The following is a 26,676-nucleotide window of genomic DNA, read 5'->3' on the forward strand; positions in this document are numbered from 1 at the left end:
CCCTTATTTGTTTTGTCAGTTATCTTTGCCTGTTCTGAAGTTGTTCTTCTTTTCCTTACTGAATACATAATATTTTTCCTTCTACATGAGTTAGCCCCTTACCTCATATACAAATTCACAAACTGCACTAATTATCAATGATAAGTTTTTCTTGCTCAAAGTGTTAATCAGAATTAGCACCTCCAAAGAGCTGTCTTTCCTATTTTTAAAAAATGTATTTAAACATGTAAAGCCAATTCTCCAGGAAAAAATATCCTCCAACCTTGTTATGTTTGATTGACTTGTAGAGGTGTTCTGGCACTCTGTTTATCTATTATCCTCCTTCCCTCCACAATTTTGCAGTGCAGTGTCTGGTTTAAACCACTAAAGTATTAGAAATGCAGGTGGAGATGCATAAATCAAACTTGAAGCTCTTGCATTTGTGAGCAATAACTAATGCTTTATACATGGAGCAATAATAAAATATTTTATCACTGCTATTTATTTGTATATAACTTACAAGGTATTTGTAATTATTCTTAAGTGTTTGAAAGAAAATAACCCTGCTCTTTTAAAATATCACCACTATTTTACTTACCTTGAGCAGTTTATGTTGGTTTTTTTTTTTCTGTAGATTACGTGAGCAAGGATCAACCATAATGAAAGGCAAACAAGCTCACTAGAAAATAATATTTAATTTTGTAGGCAGAATGATCAATATAAAATCATCTCATGTTAATTCAAAGCAAATAGATAAAGTGTGGCTATTTTAACACTGATTTTTCTGCACTATCACATAACATGCACTAAACACATGGTAGTATCTGTGCCTTGGATAGTCAAGATTTCTCATAAGCTCCTCTTTTTAATACCATACAATTTATAAAATGTGTGTCCAAATAATCCCACCTCACAAACATTCATGAAGATTATCATAGCTGAGATGATTAGCTTGAAACTTGGGAAATATTTATTAGTTTCAAATTATCTAAAGGGAATGAATGCATCTCCACAGGAAATCTAAGGGGAGGGTGTCTCTAAGGAGAAATAGGAAAGATGAGAAAACATTGAAAAGAACCTACAAAGCACCATTGGCCTTGTCTGTATCGTTTCATCAAATAGAAGCTTATTGTTTCAGGCACGATGATAAACAGCTGTTAGAGTTGTCACATTAAAAATGCTCATTTCAAGACAATCATCAAGACAGTCATGCTCTAAACTAGCGGAGTAGTTTGGATCATACGTAATGATACATGCCAAGGTACCGATAATGTGTGCCAAGATAATTCCTTTTGAGGTTTTGTGGGTTTTTTCCCAACATGTGACTCTATCACTGCAAGAACGGCATATGGGTACCTAACTCAAATACTTCTCCTACCTATGTTTTCTACAAGCAACTGTGTTCAATATTAAGAAAAGACAAAGAACTTCTGCATAATATTATGATTTGAGAATGAATATTTTCTTCAGTGATTTGAGAATGTATGCCTAAATTCAACCTTTTTGAAATATTACTAACCGCTGTAACACTGATTGCATATTGAATTCATTTCTTGATTTCTTGAACATTTACTATACATGAAGTACCCTGCTGACTGCCATACATACGTTATTCAATTTAATCATCATAATAGGCAAAGTACACATAATCATGAACTTTTTTGGCTGTTGAAAAAACTGAGAATTAGGAAAATCAGTTTATGTGCTCACACTCATGAGAAATTTTCAAAAATATAGAGACAGAATTGCAATTAGATCTTTAATTCCAAAGTGTAATTTGTTGACCATTATGCAATATTTCTAATTAAGTAAATGGATAGTTAGATGACAGGCAGATGATAATTAGATAGATGATAGATATAGATGATAGATAATAGATGATAGATAGATGATAGATGATAGATAGTAGATAGATAGAAGAAAAGGGTATTTAATTTAGGAAATAATCAACAATCTAATGCCTGATACCATACCTAGAATATAAGTGCTGAACTTTTTTTTTAATGAATAAATATATGATCAAAATTTGACATTCTTATATCATAAATGCAAAAACTTTTTCAAGAAATGAAATGAATTCATGAAGCTTTTTTGAGTATACCTTTAAAGTAAAATTTTGATTTTTCAACCATATTTTATATATTTTAAAGTTTAAAGGACCATATTACAGGAGAAAAACTACAATTCAATATAAATAGAAATACATGAAGTAACAGTATTTCACACTGAACAAAACACAGGGGTAAAATGCAAAGAAACAGAAATAATTTAGTATGTAACTTCTTAAAATATCATGCTCTGATCACTGACTGTCCCTGAAATATATTCTAAAGAGTAAAAGGATGACAAATAAATCTTTAACTTTAGTTTGTTTGTTATCATTGGTGGTACTGATAGCGTCATTCTGATTTCATCTTGTACAAATTTTAGCACTGGGCAAATTAGTAAATATTTTGATGTTGACAACTAGGAATCTGTAGAGAAAAAGGGAGGAAGGAGAATCAAATTTGAATGAGAAAATAATTCAGAGTGACGGATTAGGAATTAGAGGCAGCAATGTCAACTAATGATTTCTTAATGAATTTTTGTCCTAACTTTGTCCTTTGAAAGATCCTAGAAAGCTTTTGACAGCATTACTATGCCTAAAACCAAGGGGAACATTCCAAAATGACACACGAGACTTCTTGGCCAAATTTTCTACTGATCCCTCTATTTTTCTGACTTCTGCGTACTGGATTGGTCCAACATTCAGTCTTTGGGTCTGTTCTCTCTTCTTTCTACACTTATTCCCAAAGTCCTCTTACTCAGTAATGTTTTAAAACTCCAACTGTGTGCTGGAATTTAACCACATCTCACTATTCCCATGACCACTTTTCTGGTTAAAATCACCCTTATTTTTATTTTGACATTTTACTAACTATTTTAGTAGGCATAGGTGTTGAGATTAAACTCCTAGTATACGAGAAACTAGTGTTGAACATCAGTTGATGATATGCTGGTTTTTTCAAAGCTTTCAACTTTAGTTAATATATTATTAGCATACTGATAAAAATTAGCATTTTATGTAATGGGTTCAAACATACCACTGCAGGTTTTTCTGCCCAGATTGTATCTTTCTCAGTCCCTAAAATGGCATGAAAACAACTGCCTAATCATTTGGGAGAAAATTCTATATCCTCATACTTTATACCAACTATAACCCAACAGTAGAGATACTGATGTGAATAAGTCATAAAGTTATTGGAAGAAAATATAAGTAAATATATGACAAGGTCAGAATCAGTAAAACCTCTCAAGTCATGGCAACAGATTCAAAAATAATAAAATAAAAGATATATATTTTGCTATAGATTAGCCAAATTTTCTGTATACCACCACCACTCTAAATTATATTAAATGTTCAATAACAAATCATTAAATAGGAGTTGTAATATATATGACTTGCAAAGACTTAATATCCTGAATAGATGCAAATATTTTAGGAAAGGATAAGGAATCACTTTTATTCAAAAACAATGAAAGGATAGTAATATCATGTTCATAAATAAAGCATAAATTGCCAATAACATTTCAAAAATTGCTGTATATAATTAGCAATCAACAAAATGTGAATTAAAGTGAATAAAAAACAAAATATTATTTGGATCATCATATTGACAAAGACTTAATACATTGATAATGCATCTTGTATTACTAATGCATCTTCCAATCTCCAAGGACGCTGTCCCAATTCCCAGATGCATCAGTTAGGTTTTGTTTTGTTCTATTTTTCTATATTAAGTACACTTTACAATCATTAGTGACTTTGAAGTAGGGTCACAAAGGACACTTTTTTTTTAACTTAGTTGATCTTACCTACATGACAGGTTGACTATGTAAAGCATCCTCAATCATATCTTGGTGAAACTTTAAGGAGACCTCCCCATGCTAAAATTGTTTGGTCAGATCATCAACTTTTCAAAAATCAAAGAGAATTTCTGGTTTTCCTTTGCCTGTTTACTAGTCTTTCCTTCTATATAGCTAATCAGATTATACAGAAATAGTTCCTTTTAAAATTTAGATGGATATTATAATTCATGATAAATGTTACACCTAGGGATATAAAAATTTACATAGCTTGTGCATGCATTTCAACTGCTACCTTTGAGTGTAAGTTAAGTGAGAAAGCATAACTACATTATATCCAGGTCACTACTGATAGTTCTTATTTAACTGTGAATTCCACTAAGGATCTGTGTGGATAAAACAAAGATTGGAGCCTGAATGAGACACCAAAGTGTATGTATGTTCATATTTCTCAAATCAATTATTTTGTTATGAAATTTGGAAAAATAATTAAAATATTTCTTGTCACTTTCCTGTGTATCTATCTATCTGTGTATGTATCTATCCATCTATCTACATTGATATAGAAACACATATATATATATATGTGTGTGTCTGTGTACTTTTAAAAATTTGGATAGTTCATAAGGATATGAGAAATTAATTTCGTTTCTAAAATGTCATTTCTTTTTCAAGAATATTAATCATGGAAGCAGATGAAGACAGTTCTAAGCGTGCTTTATGAATTGGTTAAGTATGAGAGCAATAAGATGGTTAGATCTGATAGGCATATAATGCATTACCTATTGCCCTAATTACCAACCTAATTACCATATACCAACACCCACACACACACTCACCCACACACATAATCTCAATTGTACAATTACATCTCTTCAACTTAATAAAAGTTGGTTGACCTTTTTACCTAAGAAAATCTTTTTTTAAAAAACAAATACTTTTTACTGTCTAGGTATATTAAATAAAAATTAGTAAGTTACATCTACAATGTAATTAGTTAGTCAGAATGTTTCTGAGGCATGTTTCTGAAGTAAGGAACTAGAAGGACAGGGGTTGTTTCACATCCAGGGATAATACCCAGGATCAGCAGGGACTTTGCTGGAGGTTACAATAGGGAATGAAGGGAAGATGAGCGTAAGAAGAAAGGAAGGTGGGCTCTGCGTAACAATTCCGTGTTTCTCGTGTGAGCTACTGTAGATATTTCAAGTGTACGTCTGCAGAGCACTTAAATAGTTTTTTGCCCATGAGTCTATTTCAGTGCTTGTTCTCTCTGATAGTGTCTAGAAATTCAGAATGCTACCTTCTGTTATGAAACTTTCATCTGAGACCGTTCTGTCAAACAAGGAACCCAAGAGCAGGCTTTGGTTGAAACTAGCCATGTAATACCACACCAGCCAATAGAAATGCTAATTCCAGTCCATCTGACTACAGTCTAAGAAGTTTGCCCTATAAACTGTCAGTAAAATCTGAAGAGTATCCCCATCACAGTTAAGGGACTTTCTAGTAACATGTTCAGGTAAGTACAATAGAAAATTATCATTACCTCCTATCTAGAACTCTTTAAACACTTCATTACCTTACATTTATTTTTTAGGATCTCCATTTTTTTTCAAACATGGTCTATATTAGAATTTAAATGAAAAGTCCTGTGGAGCTGTGACCAGTAGAGCTGATGAAATGCCCAACCTAAGAGACTCTGTTCTAATACTCAAAAATTAGGGCACCGAAGGGCCAGGGGAGCACAATACTCATTCCTATATTGAAGGCAGAACCTTTACCATTGGTATAGTATCTTCTGTATGAACCACAAAAACTAAAGGACTTTTGTTAAGTAGAATCTTGAAATAGAAGGAAAGAATATATTCTGGTCTTTGTAAATATCTATGAGTTTAATTAACATACTGAGAAACCATTATATTCCAGGAAATGTGATAAGATCTGAGGCTACTGCTGAGAATAAGACGGGCCCTGATCTCAAGATTATCACAGTCTAATTGGGAGACAAACAGTAAATAAACAATTTGATACAGCTCCAATGTAGGGATAATTGATACAGGAACACAGTGGAGATGTAGCCAGCCTCGTCTACAGGAATTGAAGTAGTATCTCAGAACTTATTCTAGATGCAGTGAGGAAAATATATTAAAATGATCAAAATAGGACACAGGAAGTCCAGTTAGAGTATAAAGTTTTTATATCGAGTATGAGATCAAAGTGATCTGAAGTATGGTAGAAGCAAATGGAATGGAAAAGATGGACTTTTTTGTAACATATTAAAGATGTAGAATCTAAACAGATTGGTCTTATCCAGATGTGGGCAATAGGGTGGAAGGAGGTCTTCTAAAAGAAGAGGAATAATAATGGATTAAGCAAGAGCAGGGGTAGTAGATTAGTGGATAAAGATGCCAGATTTCAGTAGCCTGAGTAATGAATGAAAGATAGAGGGGTAGAGAAGAGAAGAGATGAAAATATACATAACGACTAGGAGAATCACTGAAAAGGCATGGTCTTTGAAATCCAGTGATTGGATGTTAACCTGAGCTATGCTAGTGAATACAACCTGTGCCAAGCATGGCCTCATATTGCAGTAGACGGAATGTATATAAAAAGTGTTTGGTGCATCACTAAGAAGTGTAGAAATAAGGAACTAGTACAGAATACTGAAGTGTCAGATGAAATGGTATTTGGGTCTGCCTTGTTTTTTTAATTCTTAAATTTTGCAATAGTTTAACATTACAGAAAAGTGAACAAATTATAAGGGCACAGTTCTAGACATACAAATAGAACATGAACTGTATCACCTAAGCCATATATATACCTAGACCAGGTCCATACATGCCTCACTATCCTGATTTCTAACTCCATCAATTAGTTTTGCTTATTTTTGAAATGTGTGTAACTGAGATCATATTCTACATATTCTTTTGTGTCTTGCTTCTTCACTCAAAATCATGCTTGGGAGAACTTTCCATGCTATTGAATGTAGCAATATTATTTTTATCTTCATTGTTATGTCCTTCCATTTTATGAATATATCACACTTTAAAAACTGATTTTATCACTGATGGACTTTTTAATGTTTCATGATCTTTGGGTTATTGGGAATAATGAGGCTAAAACTTTCTTAAACATGCATATATTTTGTGTACATATGTGCACATTTTGATTGGGTAAATACCCAGGATTGTAATTTCCTGTTTCATATATATCGGACATCAGCCTAATAAATACATTCAAAAAGTTTCATAGAGTTTATAGGAATGCACACTCTAATCTTCACAATACTTGGGATGGTCCATCTATTTAATGTCCATTATTCTCATGGTTGTGCAGTAGTTGTGAATTTAATTTCCTTTTCCCAAGTACTAGAAAGTTCACATTTCATATGTTCACTGGCCTTTAGATATGCTCTTCAATGAAGAAATGAGTCTAATTGTTATTAGGTTAGGTTTTTCTTTCTTACTGAGTTGTAGTAAATTTTATAATATCTGGTTACAGTCCTTGACAATCATTGCAAGTATCTTCTCGCATTCTGTGACTTGTCTTACTTAAATCACTTTTAGCGCACCTGCGTGGCTCAGTCAGTTAAGCATCTCACTCTTGATCTCAGTTCAGTCTTGATTTCAGGGTGGTGAGATCAAGGCCCATGTGGGTCTCCATGCTGGACATGGAGCCTACTTAAGAAAAAAAATCAATTTTATTAAAGTATAACTTACATATAATAAAATGCACTTATTTTAAGTGTAGCATTCCATCGAGTTTTGACAAATGTATTATACATCTAACTACTAATACAATCAAGATACATAAATTTCTATCATTTCTAAATGTTTGTTCTCTTTCCCAATTAATTAACCTTCATAATAGATTTGGGTTGTCTTTTCCAATTAAATTAAGTCTTACAGTATTTTCCCTTTAATATGTATATGTTTTCCCTTGGCATACTACTTTGAGATTTATCCACATTATCACACAGATGAATTCTTTATTCTTTTACTGCTATGTAGCATTCTATGTATAAATATACCACTTTTTTTATCATTTCTCAATGATTACTTGTATTACGTTCCTCTTTTGATTATTATGAATAAAGTTGCAATTATCAAGTCTTTCTAAGGTCATACTTTTTTTCTCTTAGGTAAATTCTTAGGGATGGATTTGCCATGCTATATAATAGATATATTATTAATTTTATAAGAAACTGGAAAACTGCATTCCAAATGGTTTTGCTGTATTTCCACCAGCAATATATGAAAATTTCAATTGCCTCATGTTCTTCCCACCCTTGCTATTGCTAGTACATTGATTTTTGGCTATTGAAACAAATGTTTAGTAATGTCTTATTATCATTGAGTTTTTATTTCCTTAATGACTAATGATGTTGAGCATCTTTTCATGTGCACATTTGATACTCATGCCTCTTCCCATGTGAAGTATATGCAGAAACCTTTGACCAGTTTTATTGGGCTCTTTGTCTTCATATGAGTAAACCGTGTGTATGAGTATGTGTGTATACTTATACATACATGTTTCTTTGTATCTTTGTCATATTAGACACGCAATATAGATTAAGTAAGATGTATTTCATATCTATGAAATGAAGCATATCCATAATATACATACGTGCATATACATATAGTGTGTATAGACATATATGTTATATCTACATGTAACCTTTGTGAGATACATGTCTTGTAAATATTTTCTCCTAGTATAGGGCCTTTCTTTTCATTTTTTTTAAACAGTTCTTTTTTTAAAGTTTATTTATTTAAGTAATCTCTACACCCCATGTGGGGCTTGATCTCAAGACCCCAAGATCAAGAGTCGCAGGCTCTTCTGACTTAGCCAACCGGGCACCCCCTTTTCACTTTTTAATGTTATTTTTTAAAGATTTTATTTATTTATCTGAGAGGGAGATAATGAGAGAAAGCAGAAGATGGGGAGATGGGCAGAGGGAGAGGGAGAAGCAGACTCTCCACCGAGCGGGAGCCTGCCCTGGGGCTAGATCCTAGGACCCTGGGATCATGACTTGAGCAGAAGGCAAATGCTTAATAGACTGAGCCACCCAGGCACCCCCAACAGTGTTTTGAAAAACCATTTTTTATTAGGTCTATGATCTATATTTTCCTTGTGTTCATTTTTATCCATATGTATATCTTATTGTAGCAACACCATTTGTGATAAGACATCATTTTTTCCCTCACTTTGCCTTATGTTACTCTATTTCAGTACACGTTGTTCTATCCCAATGAGTTATATGTGTACGCATATCTCAATGTCAGCTTTTTAAAGTTTTCATTGTATGCTATACTATTATAATTTTTTCAATTTATGCTCAAGTATTTCATGTTTAAATGATGCTGTAAACGACATTTTAAAAAATTTTTTAAAAGCTCAAATTCTCATTGTTGTTATACACAAATACAATTTTTAAATATACATGACACTCTCTCTTGTGCTTTTGCTAAACTCATTTATTCAAGGATTATCTTGTTGGTCATTTAGGATTCTTTATCTACCCAGTCATGTTACCAAAGGAAGATGATTTAACTCCTAATTTCTAATTACAGTATCATCATTTTTTTCTCACCTTATTTTATTGGTTAGGAACTCCAGCACAGTGTTGAACATGAGCTGTGAAGTAATCATCCTTTCATAGCTCATGATTTTAGAGGAAAGCTTTCAGGCTTTTCTCCTTCTATTTGATCTTAGCAGAAGTTTTGTTTTGTTTTTTTATAACTGGGTATCCTATCACATTAAGACAGTTTTCTCTGCTTCTACTTTACCGAGAAATTTTCAGCATAAATAAGTGTTGAATTTTGTCAAATATTTTTTCCTGAAACTATTCAGAAGAATTCTTTTTTCTGTTATTGTGGAGAATAAGTTAATTGATTTCAAGTATTGAACCGACATTGAATTCCTGGGGTAAATGTCACCTTTTCCTGACGTGTTACGCGTATATTGCTATTGAGTATAATGAGTTTGGTGTGCTATTCTTTTGTTGAAAGCTTCTATCTACGCTTATAGAGGATATTGGTCAATAGTTTTTCTTTTTTCGTAATATCTTTGTTCAGTTTTGACATCATGGTAACACTGACCTTATGAAAGGAGATGGAGAGGGTGCTTATATATTCTGTTTTCTGAAGAAATCTGTCTAATATTGTTTTTTGTTTTGTCACATTGTCTTAATGATGGTTTCTTTAAAATAAGTTTTGATGTAAAGCAGTGAAACTCCCATCGCTTTTTATGTTCTTCAAATGTGACCTCCTATTTTGGGCCTTGCATTCTCTCTAAATCTTACAGGTGTTTTTAAATCCTCAAAAACTAAGGTGGGGTACATTCCCTCCTCTTATTTTCTCAAAGAGATTGTGAGAATCCATAATATTTCATGTTTAAATATCTAGCCCTGGAAATTTTGCTTTAGAATGTTTTTAACTACAAATTCAATTTCTTTAGTAGTTGTAGGATTATTTCAGGTTATGTATTTCATTTTGGATGTGTTTTTGTAGTTTGCCAACTTTGAAAAATTCATCTATTTCATTTAAGTCGTCTAAAGTATTTGTGTTAATTGCTTTTAGTATCCTCTACCTAGCCTTTCAATATCTGAGATCTGGGGTGATAGGTTTTGTTTCTGATTTTTCTAGAAAGTGTGTTTTCCCTCTGTCAGTGTTTTATTTTGTTTTGTTTTGCTTGTCAATCTGGTTAGAAGTATATCAATATTATTAATCTCTAAAGAACCTGCTTTTGGTTAAATTAATTTTCTCTACTGTATTTTTGTTTTGAATTTTATTGATTTCTGGTCTTATCTTTATCTTAACTTCCCTTCCATTCTTTGGGTTTATTTCACCTTTTTTTTCTAGTTTTTTTTTAATTGTCAAAGATTTTATATTTGATTTGAAACTTTTTTCTTTTCTAATATAAACATTTAACATTATAAATTTTCCACTCATTCTTGCCTGCTTTCCACATATTTTGATATGATGTATCTTATTTTCATTTATTTCAATGTGTTATTTTATTTCCTTAGAGTCTTGGTGGTTGACTCATAAATTATTTCGAAGTGACCTGTTTAGGGCTGCCTGGGTGGCTCAATCATTAAGCACCTGCCTTCAGCTCAGAGCCTGATCCCAGGTTCCGGGGATCAAGCCCCGCATCGGGCTCCCTGCTTCACTGGGAGCCTGCTTCTTCCTCTCCCACTCCCCCTGCTTGTGTTCCCTCTCTCGCTGGCTGTATCTCTGTCAAATAAATAATTTTTTTTAAAGTGGCCTGTTTAATTTGTAAATATTTTCTTTCTGGGTTTTTTTGGTTATTGATTTTCAGTCTGAATTCTTTGTGGTCAGAGAATATCCTCTACATGATTCCAATTTGTTTAAAATACATTCACATTTGTTTTCTATTGCCTCTCTTGTTAAAATATCTATCTTGTTGAATCTTCCATGCACACTTCAAAATAGCATTCTGCTATTATTAGGGAGAGTTTTCTATAAATATCAATTACATAGAATTGATTGGAGATACTGTATAGTTTTTCTTTAATTTTGTTGCTTTTCAGTTAACTAGTTCCATTGATTAGTAAGAGAAATCTCCAACAATCATTGCCAATTTATCTCTTTCTTCTTTCATTTTGCCAGTTTATTCTTCATATACTTTGATGCACTGTTAAATACATAAATAATTTGAATCTTTACGTATTCTTGGTAAATTGGTTCATTTATCAGTGTGTAATTTTCCTTTGTGGTGTTATTAACATAGTTACTCCAACATTCTCTTTACTATGGTTTACACGGTACTCATTTTTTAATTCTTCAGCTTATCTTATTCGAAGTGAAGTGTTTAAATACTACATCTGGGGGGCAATTTTTTAAAAGACACATTCTAATGATCTCTATCTTTTAATCAGTGTGGTATGTTTTGATCACTTATACAATGTAAATATTTATGTTTGGATTTTTGTTAATCGTTACTTGATTTTTGTTTGTTCCCATTGTTGTTCTTACTTTTGCTTCCCATTTCTTGCCTTAAAATTAACAGCCCTAGTGTTTCATTTTAATTTATATAATGTGTTTTTGACTATACCATTTCTTAAAAGTTTGTGTGTGAATTATCATATACACAGTAAACATTTCCCAGATTGCTTAGAATCCATTTTTACCACTGGAGGTAGAATGAAGAAAATGTATTACTGTATAGGACCCTTCTCTCTTCTGTTCTTTATTGTGGTTTTCATTTATATTATGTTTATATACATCAGAAGGTCCATCAGATAATGTTGTAATTCTTGCTTTCGACAATCAGTTTTATGAAAGAATTTGTATAATTTTGGTATCCTATGGTTTCACTCATTTATGGAACATAAGAAATAGCAGGAAGATCGGTAGGAGAAGGAAGGGAAGAATGAAGGGGGGTAAAAAGAGGGGGAATGAACCACGAGAGACTATGGACTCTGGGAAACAAATTGAGGGCTTCAGAGGGGAGGGGGGTGGGGGAATGGGATAGGCCGGTGATGGGTAGTAAGGAGGGCACATATTGCATGGTGCACTGGGTGTTATACCCAATTAATGAATCATGGAACACTACATCAAAAACTAAGGATATACTGTATGGTGACTAACATAACATATTAAAAATTATTAAAAAAAAGAATTGGTGTTTTTGTTTGTCATAAATGTTTAGAAGAAATCTACAATTAAGAGATCTGATCCTGGAGTTCTCTTTATAGGATGATTTAACCATATATTTGTTTACTTTAATAGATACAGGGCTGTATAGATTAGGTATTTCATCTTGAATTAGCTTTGGAAAATTATATCTTTCAAAGAATTAGCTCATTTCATTTATGCTACTAAATCTATTCTGCAGATGTTTTCAAAATATTTCATTTTTATCTTCTTAATATCCGTACAATCTCTAATGATGTTACTGCTCTTATTCCTGATAAATCTTGTTTTTTCTTTTTTCCAGATCAGTCTCACAACAGTTTTATCAATGCTATTTATCCTTTCTAAGAGTCAGCTCCTGATTCTTTTGAACTTCTCTCTTGCTTTAGTGTTTTCTGTTTCATTCATTTTTGCCTTATTATTTCCTTTCTTCTGTTTAGATACTTTCTTTTGACTTTTTACATTTAGAGTGCCAAAAATGTCAAAAGTAGCAATGAGAAATCACACAGCAATAACAACATTCATCTTATTGGGACTTACAGAGGACCCACAGCTGCAAGTTCTTCTTTTTATCTTCTTATTTCTCACCTATGTGCTGAGCATTATTGGAAATCTGACCATTATCATTCTGACATTCATCGATTCTCATCTTAAAACACCCATGTATTTTTTTCTTCGAAACTTCTCCTTCTTAGAAATCTCATTCACAACAGTGTGTATTCCCAGATTCCTGTACAGTATATCAACTGGAGACAAAACCATTACTTATAATGCTTGTGCCAGTCAAATATTTTTTATTGGGCTTTTTGGGACCACAGAATTTTTTCTCCTGGCAGCCATGTCCTATGACCGCTATGTGGCCATCTGCAAACCCCTGCATTACATGACCATCATGAACACCAGAGTCTGTACCATCCTCGTCCTCTGCTCCTGGATCTCTGGGCTGATGATCATCATCACACCCCTTGGTATGGGCCTCCGGCTGGAATTCTGTGACTCCAATGCCATTGATCATTTTGGCTGTGATGCATCTCCTATTTTTAAGATTTCATGCTCAGATACTTGGTTTATAGAACAGATGGTTATAATCTGTGCAGTACTGACATTCATTATTACACTGATAGGTGTCATTCTTTCCTACACATATATCATCAGGACAATTCTAAGATTCCCTTCTGCTTCTCAAAGAAGGAAAGCTTTCTCTACCTGTTCTTCTCACATGATTGTTGTTTCCATCACATATGGCAGCTGTATTTTCATCTATCTCAAGCCTTCAGCCAAAGAAGAAGTGGATATCAATAAAGGGGTATCAGTCCTCACTACGTCTGTTGCCCCTTTGTTGAACCCTTTCATTTATACTTTGAGGAACAAGCAAGTGAAACAAGCTTTCAGTGGCACAATCAAAAAAATTGCACTTATCTTACACAATAAGAGCACGTGGAATTTGAAAAATCAATGAAAGCAATTATTTGTTCCATGCAATTTTTTTTTCTGGAAGTCCTAACTAGTCCGGTAAGGTTAACTAACCTCAGAATCTTTTAAATATGATTTGTGAACCTACTCAGAATAAATAATTTCTTTCTCTCTTTAATCTCAGTCCAAACTGTTTCCTCCAATAAAGGAACATGAGAATTTGTTTCCAAGAAATAAAATCTTCTCTCATCTCTCACTAATGTTTTCTATTAGTATTCAAAAAGAAATTATGTAACATATTAAATATAGTGTCTATGAGTCCTGGGAAATTTTTTGAATCAATACTTTTTCTAAACTCCTTTAATTTACATATGTAAATATGCCAAAAGAAACATTTGAAATATAGGAAGAAATATATCATCTTTGTTTTAATGTATTAATAAGATAAGCTTTAATGTAAACTCAAAATGGGCATATTAAGTAAAATTAAAACATAACCAAAGTAAGAAAATAAATACCAGGAATCTGGAAACAGATATGATATACAAAAGATATAAGGAAACCAGAATATTTAGATTTTTTTCAAGAAACAAGAGAATAATTTAGACCACATCTGCTTGACAGTAACATGCAAGCACTCATACATGCATGCACACACACCAACAAAACATGAGACAAGATGAAAAATAAGAGGACTTTTGCTTCCAACCCTGTCAGAGTAACTAATTTGAGCCCATGCTTTCTCCGTTAATCGTCATAAAACTGAATGAATTTTATGAAGAAACTTGACATCAAGAAGCTCAAAACCGTCTCTCTCTGTAATAGGAAACGTCAATAAATGTGTCACAGTTAGCACTAGGTCAGTCCGCAGTATGAGATAGAGACTAAGCTCAACATGGCTGTCCCTCCAGGTTGAGTTGGCAAAGATCAAGTCTGCTGAACTGGTTAGCATCCTCAGGTCAGTGCTATATTGAGCTGGGATCTGGGCAGAAGCTCCCCATTTATGCCTTGGCTGAGGAATTGACTGAACACTTGCAGGTTTACCAGTGATAAGGCTGAGAGTTCAACAGAGATAATAGAGGCCAAGTAGTCTGTGGGCTTGCAGTTTGGGCCCAGAGAAAGTGAAGAGACCTTGTTAACATCTCTTCAAACCACAGGCTTCTAGCTAAACACCAGGAAAGCCCTTAGGAGTACCTTAGGAGTAAGGAACACATTACAGAGCAAGAGTCAGAAAATTAAGGTCTGAGAGTAAAGTCTAGCTACCATTGGTTCTAGTAAATAAAGTTTTATTGAAACATGTCCATTCCCACTCATCTGCCTATTGTCTATGGCTTCTTTTAATGTCAGAGTCGAGTAGCTTAACAGAGACCTCACGGCCCAAAAAGTAAAAACTATTTACTATCTAGCCTTTTACAGAAAATGTTTGCCCATCTCTGGTGTAGAATTTACTTTTCCATTTTTACAATTTTGTATCATTGGGAAGAAATAATGAGAGGCAGTTTGGTATAGAGTTACACTGCCTTCATCTGCCCAGATGTCTCCAGAAAGGAACTTTTAAACTTGTGGCCAGCCTGAAGAATTGAATCAGTCCATCCCTCTACAATCTCCCCTTTTGTCCATAACTGTACTTCAAAACAGATTTTGAAAGAATGAAAATTTGGGGAAGCCTGTCTATTCTGTCCACCTCGATCTCACACTAACAACTCAAGTTAGAACCAAATCAGTGTTTTATAAGAAATCGGGAATCCACTTGTTTGCCATTTAATAGAAAATTTTGTTCGGCCCACCAATTCCTATAAATCTCAAATCTCACCTCAGTGGACCCTGGAAAAATACTTACTCACAACTCCCAAAGTTGTATATGTGCAATTCAAAATCAAGCCACAGTAGTATATTTCCTGGGGCTACTGAATTTGAAGTAAGGCCATCCTTGTGATCTGCCCATCGTTTGGCTTAAGTATGTGCCTTACGTGTAAGACACTCTCCCTAAAGTTTGGATAGACTCTCAAGTGCTGTTTGGCTGAGTCATTCCAACTGCAGCTTGCCCTGCACCCACATAAAAGGAGCCTTAGCCATACCAATCATATCATAGGTTCTCAATAATAAATATGTTTTGAATTGATTCATGAGTAGTCATAGAAGTAGGAGGGACAAACAGAAATGACCTGCCCACAACATGACACTTATCAATCAGTATACATTTACACCAACATGTACCTGTGCCTTCATCAGAGTGCCAAATTATTAGCAATGTGGTAGTTAGCGAGCAATGAGCTAATTATAAACACAAATATTCCTTGCACTATACTAAATTGAAAATACACCTGAATTAGAGTGGTTTACCAGAACATTCACTAAATATTCCAGGATCACAGAAGATAAGTGTTGGTGATCAGAAAGAAAGCAGAATTTGGGCATCTGGGACAGCGCTCTGAGTTAGGAAGCCACAATGAAGCACCGAGAGCTTTAAGAATTTTCTCAATTGGGTTGAGAAAGGTCAATTCCTATATGAATCTGTCTAAAAGGGTACCTGGTTATCAGTTAATAATTTCTTCCCCAGAGCATAGATTAGTGCTCCTTTTCTGCAGAAATGCCTACAATCCAAGGTAATTTACAGTCCATAGGACTCTGATGCTGTTGTATGTTACTGTCTTGATAGAATTAACATGGTTCAATTCACCAGACCTTAGAAAAGCACACTTCCAGGTTTCTTGTTGGGTTCAGATGGTAGAAATAAGTGAAACCATTCATATAACAAACTAATTAATTTTTCCATAAGAAATCCATTTCTTTCTTGGACTGGAGGGGGGGGTAAGACACAGACTCTTTATTTACAAAAGGAAATAGCTGCCCATATAATTAATTACCTAATAATAGTTGAGAAAGAAGTGTGAAATACCTATCGCCTCATGTCCAAAATTGCAGAGTCCCTGAACCCTGCCCTTAGTATTTCTTTGCAGAACACTGAACGAGTTATCAGAGGCACCAAAATTCACAAGCTTCATAAAGAATTCAGGAAAGGAGTGCCTGCATGGCTCAGTCAGTTAAGTGTCCGACCCTTGATTTTGGCTCAGGTCTTGATCTCAGTGTGGTGAGACTGAGTCCCTCCTTGGCTCTCCCTGAGCATGCAGCCTGCCTGAGATTCCCACTCTCCTTTTCCCTTTGCCCCTCCCCACAGGCTCACATGCATGCTGGCTCTCTCAGTCTCTCACTCTCTTTCTCTCTCCATAGTGTTCAACATAAAATTTGTCAACACTGTTTGACAAGTTAGTCACAAGAGCTATCATAAGACTAGTCATAGACTACAATGGGAATATTAAGAGGAAAAGCTACTTCTACCTTAAAGGGTTATACATAGATTCCCAGTGAAATTTATACCTAAACCAAAAGTTGAAAGACAGATAGGGAGGGTAGAGGCTGCAAGTACAGAAATCACTAAAGACAAAAGGATCCGCCTATGAGACTCCACAGATAATTTTAAGCATGGCCCTTTATGGGAACTGCTAGTAAATAACTTAAGCAGATGTGAAACCAGCACCCTGACTCTATAGACTGTATTCTTTCTCACTATGAGATACTATCACTTTTTTTTCCTTTTTTTTTTTTGAAGTATAATTAACAGTGTTATGTTAGTTTCAGGGGTACAATATAATGATTCAACAATTCTATACGGAACTCGGTGCTCATCAAGGTAAGTGTACTCTTAATCCCCTTTATCTATTTCACCCAGGCTCCACCCAACTCCCCTCTGGCAATCACCAGTGTGGCCTCCCGACTCAAGAGACTGTTTTCTTGTTTGTTTCTTTTTTTCTTTGTTCTTTCATTTGTTGTTTCTTAAACTCCACAGATGAGTGAAATCATGTGGTATTTCTCTTTCTGTACCTGAATTATTTCATTTTCATTATGTCCTGTAGATCCTTCCGTATTGTTACAGATGGCAAGATTTCATTCTTTTTTAAGGCTGAATAATATTCCACTGTATATCCTAAGGGGTATATGCATACTAGGATGGTAAGCTAGCAGCCAGTGTAAGTACACTAGGAGAATAGAACAAGAAATTCGGTCAATTGTATGAAGTAACACTGGAAATATTAGAAAGATCTCCATATGTTCACTAAGAAACTTAAATTTTATAATGAAGGCAAAAGGGAGTGATGAAAAGCATTACAATTACTGCTTGGGTCCCAAAAATTCCATTTACAAACTCTGAAAATCATAACTGAACGTTTATTTTTTAATTCAACTTAATATCAGTGTCTTCCCTCTCTACCTAACTCCACCACCTACCTCATTCTCATGAATTCTTACCAATATGTGTTGCTGCCCTCACCCTAGCTTCACCTTAATTCTGGAATATTTGCACAGTTCTGATATTAAGAGGTAAAGAAATACCAGCACCCATCAGAGCTGGAATTACCAAAATAATGCATCATCTCTTCGGGTCCTCAAATACCTCTTCTGTGCTCTACTGCTGTGGGATCGACCTCTTGTTTCCCTTCCCATATTACTCTTACGGTCCAGTGGTTCTCCGTATAAGCTTTAAGACACTTTTAGTATTTCTGCAGCAAATTGCAATACAGGAAAATTTATGAAGTACCAAATGTTCTTTTTTAGTTTCCTGCCACCATTAGGCATGAGAACACCTTTCTTCTAATTCTATACCAGTTTTGAGAATGGGAAAACTATGTGACTTTCTAAAACCCTTTTATTTTTTTTTAATAATTTTTATTTTGTTATATTAGTCACCATACAATACATCAGCAGTTTTTGATGCAATGTTCCATGATTCATTATTTAGGTATAACACCCAGTGCACCATGCAATATGTGCCCTCCTTAATACCCGTCACCAGCCCATCCCAATCCTCCACCTCCCTCCCCTCTCTAAAGCCCTTTTAGCCTCTGTTCAAGGAGCAACTAATTATTCCCTATTATTTTCCTCCTTTGATCTCTACAAAGAAAAAAAAAACCTGCAGAAGTCAATGTTGTTTTCTTTCCTTCTGTTATTCTGGCTCCGTAACACTGGAAGATAGCAGAGAGACCCAAACATAGAGATCTCATCCAGAACCATCAAATTCTCTAAACTAGCCCCCAACCCTGCTAAACAAATTTCATAAATTCTCTAAGGATAAAAGACTTGTCCTTACGCATTACTCTGAATAAATTATTTATTACCTGAAAATATTCCATTAATCTAAATGCTTGATGCATTTGAAAATTAAAATCCATAAATATATTCCTTCTTCTACTGTTCACAATTCTTACTTAAAGCCAAAATGAATTAACTTTCTTGTAACTGAGAGACAGATCAAGACTTTCATGGAAAAATCTAGGATAGGATGAATGGCAGTTAATAACAGTTCAGAAACATTTTCCCACAATACATAGGGGAGAATTAATCACATCTGGGCTTTTTAAAAAATGATTTGATTGCATTGATTTTAAAATATTGAATGGAGAAGCAAAGACATATGCTAAGTGTATGTTAATATGCTTTTGCAATATTTTAGCTATGAGATAAAGACACCCAGAATAAAATTAGAATTGTGAGTGAGAGAGTAAAAGAAACAAATTAAGAAGAGAACCAACATGGAAAGACCTAGTGATAAAATGGGAGTAAAGAAAAGGGAACAATAAAGAATGTCCTTATATGAGACTTAGGGTTGACAGGGAAGGATATACAATAGTGAGAGGCACACTTAAATCCTGAAATGTGCACATCTACAGGACTCTCAAAAAGAAATAAGAAGATAACAAAATAAGAATGCTCAGTGTAGTTAGGGAGTGCTCACCATATTCCAAATGCACCTCTGTGTATTTTATCTATATTATCTAAATTTATCAGTATAACCCTAAGATGTAAATATGGTCTTTCCCTGAATTTTGCACATGAAAAAAAGCACAAGATAAAGAAGTTCAGCAAATTGCTCCAAGACAGTCAGAAAGGAAAAGGGGAAAGTGCAAATTCAAACCCTCTGTGTCTGATCTAGGTGTCTAAGAATAAGCTGAACGTTGAAATCAGAATACTGTAAGATGTGTTTTTCCCTAGAAGATATAAATTTGCAAATTACCAGCCTATCTGATGTTGCCTTACTTACAAAAATCACCTCATTTATAAGAGTGAGTGAAAGAAAGTATTTTCTAGAGAAGTGATTTCAGATGCAGAAACAACCATAGGGATTAGAAAATGTAAAACCACAAAAGAGAATGGAAAAGAAGAGACAAAGCAGTAGCAAGAAATTCAAGGAAATGTGAAATAGTGGGAACTAAGCTGTAAAGATTTTCATAAGTTAGCAGTTTATAGTCTCATATGCCACAGAGTTTGAGGTAAATGAAGACTGAATCTTGTTTAATGAGTGAAACAAGAGCGAGGCTGGTGGTGGGTGACCTTGGCTAGAGTAATTTAAATGGTGCAAAATTCAGATGAGTTGATGTACAAATGATAAATAGGACAGAGGAGACAATTACTATGTAGGTGAAATTTAAGTGAATATGTGGAAATATAATTAAGAAATGGCTAAAACCTCTTATACCTGAAATTCCTAAATATCATTTATAATAAGGTGGTTGATTATATTTCAAACTGAAACAAGGCTAGCCAAAAACAAACAAACAAACAAACAAACAAACAAACAAACAAAAACAGGGATATGCCTCTTCAATTTTATAAATATATTCCTAATGTCCCCTTACTTCTCTGTAATAAATTTTGAATCCAACACATTGCTATGCAATACATACAAGGACCGATATGTCATTGTCAAATGTATTTAGAAAGAAACAACAGAAATTCAGTTTAGAATTTTAATATCAAGAATCTACTCTTATTTCACTTAGCATAATCTCCTCCAGTCCCATCCATGTTGCTGCAAATGTTGAGTAATCACTTTTTCTAATGGCTGAGTAATATTCCATTGTATATATGGACCACATCTTCTTTATCCACTTGTCTGTTGAAGGGCATCTCAGCTCCTTCCACAATTTATGCTAAGTGAAATAAGTCAAGCAGAGAAAGACAATTATCATACGGTTTCACTCATTTATGGAACATAAGAAATAGCAGGGAGATCGGTAGGAGAAGAAAGGGAAGAATGAAGGAGGGTAAACAGAAGGGGGAATGAACCATGACAGACTATGGACTCTGGGAAACAAACTAAGGGATTCAGAAGGGTGTGGGGTGGGGGATTGGGATAGTCTGTTGATGGGTATTAAGGAGGCCATGTATTGCATGGAGCACTAGGTGTTATATGCAAACAATGAATCATGGAACACTACATCAAAAACTAAGGATATACTGTATGGTGACTAACATAACATAATAAAAAATTAAAAAAAAAAAAGAATCTGCTCTTAATAAGAACTCTTTGATGGGAAAAGAGGGGGGAAAGTTCTCAAGATCTAGAGAATACAAAACAGTAGCAGCCAGTTAAAGTATGTTAGGGCTTTCACTGCTGAAGAAATCTAGAAGGAAGTACTGAATGAGAGCATACAATCCCACACCTCAGCTTGCAAGCTGGAGACAAACTCTTCTTAGCACAAGGATATCCCAGAAATCATCAAAATCTATTCTAAAAGTAGAAAGAAAAATACAGCCAAAGGTAAATTTCACAATGTTAAATATGTACCTTTAAAGTAAAATTTCCATGGTGAAAACGTGAAAAAAAATTGGGTTGTTAACATATTTAAATGATTCTTTAAGAAAATATAGCCAGTAAAAATGTCTTCTTTTTCTCAAAAAAAAAAAAAAAAAAAAAAGTCTTAAACACACTTCCAAGAAGATGGTCTAAAAAAGCTGACACAGCATAAGCTATGCAATAAGTATTCATTGCCTGTTTAATAACTAATACACATGTAAACTTTAATAGTGGGATTATCTTGCCAAAGACCATTGTTATTTTCTCTTCAAAGTCTTCTCTGCTAGAAGCATGTCTGAAGATAGAAAATTTGGGGAGGGCAGAATTGTTGAATCAAAAGCAATTTATGCAGAGGATTTTTTTTTCAATTATGTTTATAAGATGATACATTGAACTGACACCAAGTGTACCTAAGCTGTAGGTTTATTAGAAGCAGCAACAGAAAGTATGTGATTCAAATATGAAGACTCAGTTTGTGTAACACAAAGACGTAATCAAACGTTATCGTGTGTTAACGCGCACTCACTTCTCAACTAACCAGTGTATAGGAATCACTCTCAGATTTACTTCTCGTGAGGTTACACGCTGGCCAGGACTTTGGAGTTCTTCATATACTCTTCCTTATTGTTTCAAGCAGCTTGGGCAAAAAACAGTAGTCAAGGATGAGAAACCAAATGTCACTAACAACTTTCATCTTGCTGGGACTAACAGAAGACCCCCGACTGAAAATTTTGCTTTTTATCTTTCTGTTTCTTTCCTACATGTTGAGTGTATCTGGAAACCTAACCATCATCACCCTCACTCTGATTGATCCCCACCTTAAAACACCGATGTATCTTTTCCTCCAAAATTTCTCCTTCTTAGAAATTTCATTCACAACTGCTTGTGTCCCCAGATTCTTATACAGCATATCATCTGGGGACAAGTCCATCACCTATAATGCTTGTGCCAGTCAACTGTTGTTTACAGACCTCTTTGCAGTAACAGATTTTTTTCTCCTGACCACTATGTCCTATGATCGCTATGTGGCCATCTGCAAACCCCTGCGTTACACCACCATCATGAGTCCCACAGTCTGCAGGAACTTCATCCTCTTCTGTTGGGTAACAGCACTCATCATCATTCTCCCACCAATGAGTCTAGGTTTGGGCCTGGAATTCTGTGATTCAAACATCATTGATCATTTTTGCTGTGACACATCTCCTATCCTGAAGATCTCTTGCTCAGACACATGGTTGATAGAACAGATGGTTATAGTCTGTACTGCGTTGACCCTCATCTTCACCCTCATGTGTGTAGTTCTGTCCTACGTTTATATCATTGGGACCATTCTACGGTTTCCCTCTGCCCAGCAAAGGAAAAAGGCCTTTTCCACTTGCTCCTCCCACATGATCGTTGTTTCCATTACGTATGGTAGCTGCATCTTCATTTATGTCAAACCTTCAGCCAAGGATGAAGTAGCTATTAATAAGGGGATCTCACTCCTTATTGCTTCTATCTCACCAATGTTGAATCCCTTTATTTACACACTGAGAAACAAGCAAGTGAAGCAAGCTTTTCATGACTCAATTTAAAAAATTGCATTCCTCTCAAAGATGTAAAGGAGAAATGACTCAATGCATCCGACTGAAAGGAAGGAGGAAGAGGCTTAAAACCTGAAGCTTCTAATACTATTTGTCTTTATATCATTTATTCTGCAGTCATACGGACATTCTCACTTTCTTTAAACAGCTTACTGTGAACCCTGTTCCATTTTTTACTTTCCACTAAAACTAAACTCTGTGGGTATTTACTCTTAGTGTCTGACAGCAACTGATGTTTGCCAAACACGTTGGTTGTTATCCCTGGAAACACAGTAGACCGCTTTTTTTTTTTTTTCCATATTTCTATACCGTTAGGTGTGACTATGTACCCTAGTTAACAGAATGGCTGTGGTAGTGATGTGCACCATTTCTAGACCCGGCCTGTAAAACACCTAATATGTGATTCACCATCCCTTTTGTCCCCACCTACCAGCCAGATGCCAGGGTTACATGACTTTGTAAGCTTCACATTGGTGATGAATGCAGTTGATTTTCCATCTCAGCTATAGTCTCCATCCAAAGACAGGCAGTCACAGCAAATTTGATAAAGCTTCTCCTCTGCCCCACCTCAACTCAGTTGTCACCAGATTTGACAGGTAAAGTCTTACAGAACTATCCCTGTCACTTAGTTAAGGGGACCACATACACAGTTACCTCTATTTTGGCTAAATGGGTGCAATTATGACCCATGCTAAAGTATCGTTAAAAGTAAGTACTATTAAATTTAATGGTGTGAATATTATGTCCTGATCTTGGCATCATCCTCCTCAGACACCCATAAATTCAAATCCAGGCCAGAACAACCACATGAGGAAAATAGTACTAAACATAATATACACAAAGTTGTGAAGTTATACTACTACCCACCCCTCTTTCACCTCTCCTGGTCCCATAAACCTTTCCAGCTAAGTGTCCATACTACTTCTTCTCACCTTCACTGTGGGGAAACAATTATTTAAAAAAAATTCTAGGGGCGCCTGGGTGGCTCAGTCGTTAAGCGTCTGCCTTTGGCTCAGGGCGTGATCCCAGCGTTGTGGGATCGAGCCCCACATCAGGCTCCTCTGCTGGAAGCCTGCTTCTTCCTCTCCCACTCCCCCTGCTTGTGTTCCCTCTCTCACTGGCTGTTTCTCTCTGTCAAATTAATAAATAAAAAAAATCTTAAAAAAAAAATTCTAGACTTTTGTCACATTTTTGGAATAACTAGTGTTCAAACTGCCCTTTCCAATTTTCAAGGAGTCTATTGCATTGAGGGCATTATGGAATATAATACGTCTCTATATTTTGTTTTTATTGACCCTTTATGTACATTGGTAGGAGTAAAGTATGTAACTGTATCAGAAGGAATATATTCAAGATCTCTACAAGGGATTGTGCACATGGATGTGGTCCCTCAAGCTCTTGCAGATCCCCTAAGCTTAACTGAGGGAGTAAATTTAGCCCTCTGTACAAAGCTTTGCCATTCAAATCACAATCCTCACTATATTTGGAACTCTTACAAGCTAGGATAAATTGAATAAATCTGATTGAGCATTTTAAAATGTGCATGTTGATGTAAAGTGGCTTTCTCACACATTACAATTGATATTTCACTAGTAATTCTTTAGTGACATCCTAATAATGGAGCTTTTTTTTCACCTTACTCTTTGAAAACTTGTTGCTCTGAAGGTCTGTCATTAATTAATCCCTTTTAAGGGGATTTCACCAGGTCACTTCTTCCTTTCTGCTACCATGCACCCTGCCTGTTGGGTCCTCAGTCACAGCTTTGATCCAGGACCATTTAGGCCAGGCTGTCACCGCTCTGCACTCCACACCCTGGGGCCTAAAATGCAGCTATGACTAGACTGCACTGCTCTATGCCCAGCCCACTGAGGCTCTACTGCACCCTCCCTGGAAGTGGAAACACTGACCTCACCTAGCGGACAGCTTCACACTCATTTGGAGTTGCCAGTCTTTTCCCACCAAAGCCAGTTTGAAAAGGCTGCAAGAGGCAACTGCTCCCTCAAATCTGTAGACATCACTGCAAAGCCATGATGTTTCATAAAAACATGAAAAGGCAAAGTAATATGACACCATCAGGGGAGCACAATATTTTTCCAGTAGCTAAGACCAAACAGATGGAAATCTAGGAGTTATGTGAAATAGAATTCAAAATAATTATTTTAAAGGGGATGAATAAGTTGTGAGGATCTAAGTACAGCATGGATAATAATTAATAATACCATATTATACACTTGGAATTGGCTAAGAGATCTTAAGCGTTCTCACCACAAAATAAAAAAATATTTTTTTTCACCATAAGGTGATGGCTATGTTAATTAACTTGACTGCTTTTCATCTCACAATGTTTATGTGTATTAAATCATTACATACAATTTTATCTGCCAGTTATTCCTAAAAAATCAGAAGAAAAACAGACACATATATAGAAAAAATAATCAATAAATAATAAAATTGAAATAGAAAGGACCATGAAATATAAAAACACAAGAATCATAAAACTCTGGGAGGTATTTCTGAAAACTATCAACAGTAATCATTTTGCCTTTTCTTTATTAAAATCTTTTTTCTTTTTTTATCTGAATAGTTATATTTACACTAAGCATTCATTACACATTTTACAGGATTAATAAATTAGAAAAATTGTCCTTATCATCTTACAAGTACTTAAAATGATGTTGGAATAAAAGAAAAGAAAGTTCCCTTTGGCCTTGTAATCTGGTACTTATTATTGCATACCTTGCCTACACTGATGTTAACATTATTTGTATCTGTGTCTCGCAGGACATTTTCCCCAGTTCTGTTTGTTCCACTCTATATTCCCAGAGTCTTACACAAGAGATTCATTAGTAATGTTTAGGTCATAACCACCAAGGACATATGTGTTTATTTCACTTAATTGAAAATTGGGTCAATTTTGTTAATTTAGAAATATTTTCCTGTGCTAGAAATATCAGAATATCAATTTTTACAGAAACAGAGATCCTTATCTACCCATTTAAACTATCATAAGCTTTGTAGTTAACAGGGTAAAGAAAATATTTCCTGGGCTCACAAGGAGGCAGGCTTCTTGCTGAAAAACTCTTCATCTTATGTAGATGGTGGACCACTTAGTGAAAACTGCAATTGCTGAGCTCTCTGTGTAAGTCTGAAATCACAGAATGAGCAATCAGGGCCCACCCACCCATCTCCATGACAAGACATTCCTGGATGACTTTTTTCACCCTTTGCAACTTTAGGGTTCAGTAAACATCTGAGATCATGACTATCAGAAAAGGGGTTTTTTTTGACTTTTTTTTTTTTTCCTTTTTGAACTCTAGAATGGTGTTTTCTCTGAGGAAAGCATCTAAAACAAAAAATGGATATCATGTGTTATTTTAATAATTAGTGAAAGGTTTCAACAACCATTAATGAAATGTGACTTTTCAGTATGAATGACAAATATGATAGTCACTGAAAACCTGTTTTATGTATCAATATAAGGCAGTTCATCTCCATGCCGTGGAATTTGGCGGACACTCCTAAGCATCCTTTGCCACAATCTCACCCTCACTTTAAACAAGAACTA

The 26,676-nt window shown here is 34.9% G+C and overlaps 2 protein-coding genes across 2 annotated transcripts; both read left to right on the top strand.

Moving 5' to 3' along the window:
• The first annotated feature begins 12,975 nt into the window (after positions 1 to 12,975).
• Positions 12,976 to 13,941, top strand: LOC113255873 (olfactory receptor 6C2-like). The gene has a single exon (XM_026499612.1). It carries the CDS (start codon positions 12,976 to 12,978, stop codon positions 13,939 to 13,941), a length of 966 nt encoding a protein of 321 aa, XP_026355397.1.
• An 8,249-nt stretch (positions 13,942 to 22,190) lies between these two features.
• LOC113255943 (olfactory receptor 6C2-like) lies at positions 22,191 to 23,102 on the top strand. The gene has a single exon (XM_026499648.2). The coding sequence runs from the start codon at positions 22,191 to 22,193 to the stop codon at positions 23,100 to 23,102; it is 912 nt and encodes a 303-aa protein (XP_026355433.1).
• The last annotated feature ends 3,574 nt before the right edge of the window (positions 23,103 to 26,676 follow it).

Source organism: Ursus arctos, unplaced genomic scaffold (assembly GCF_023065955.2).
Source record: "Ursus arctos isolate Adak ecotype North America unplaced genomic scaffold, UrsArc2.0 scaffold_26, whole genome shotgun sequence".
NCBI classification, from domain to species: domain Eukaryota; kingdom Metazoa; phylum Chordata; class Mammalia; order Carnivora; family Ursidae; genus Ursus; species Ursus arctos.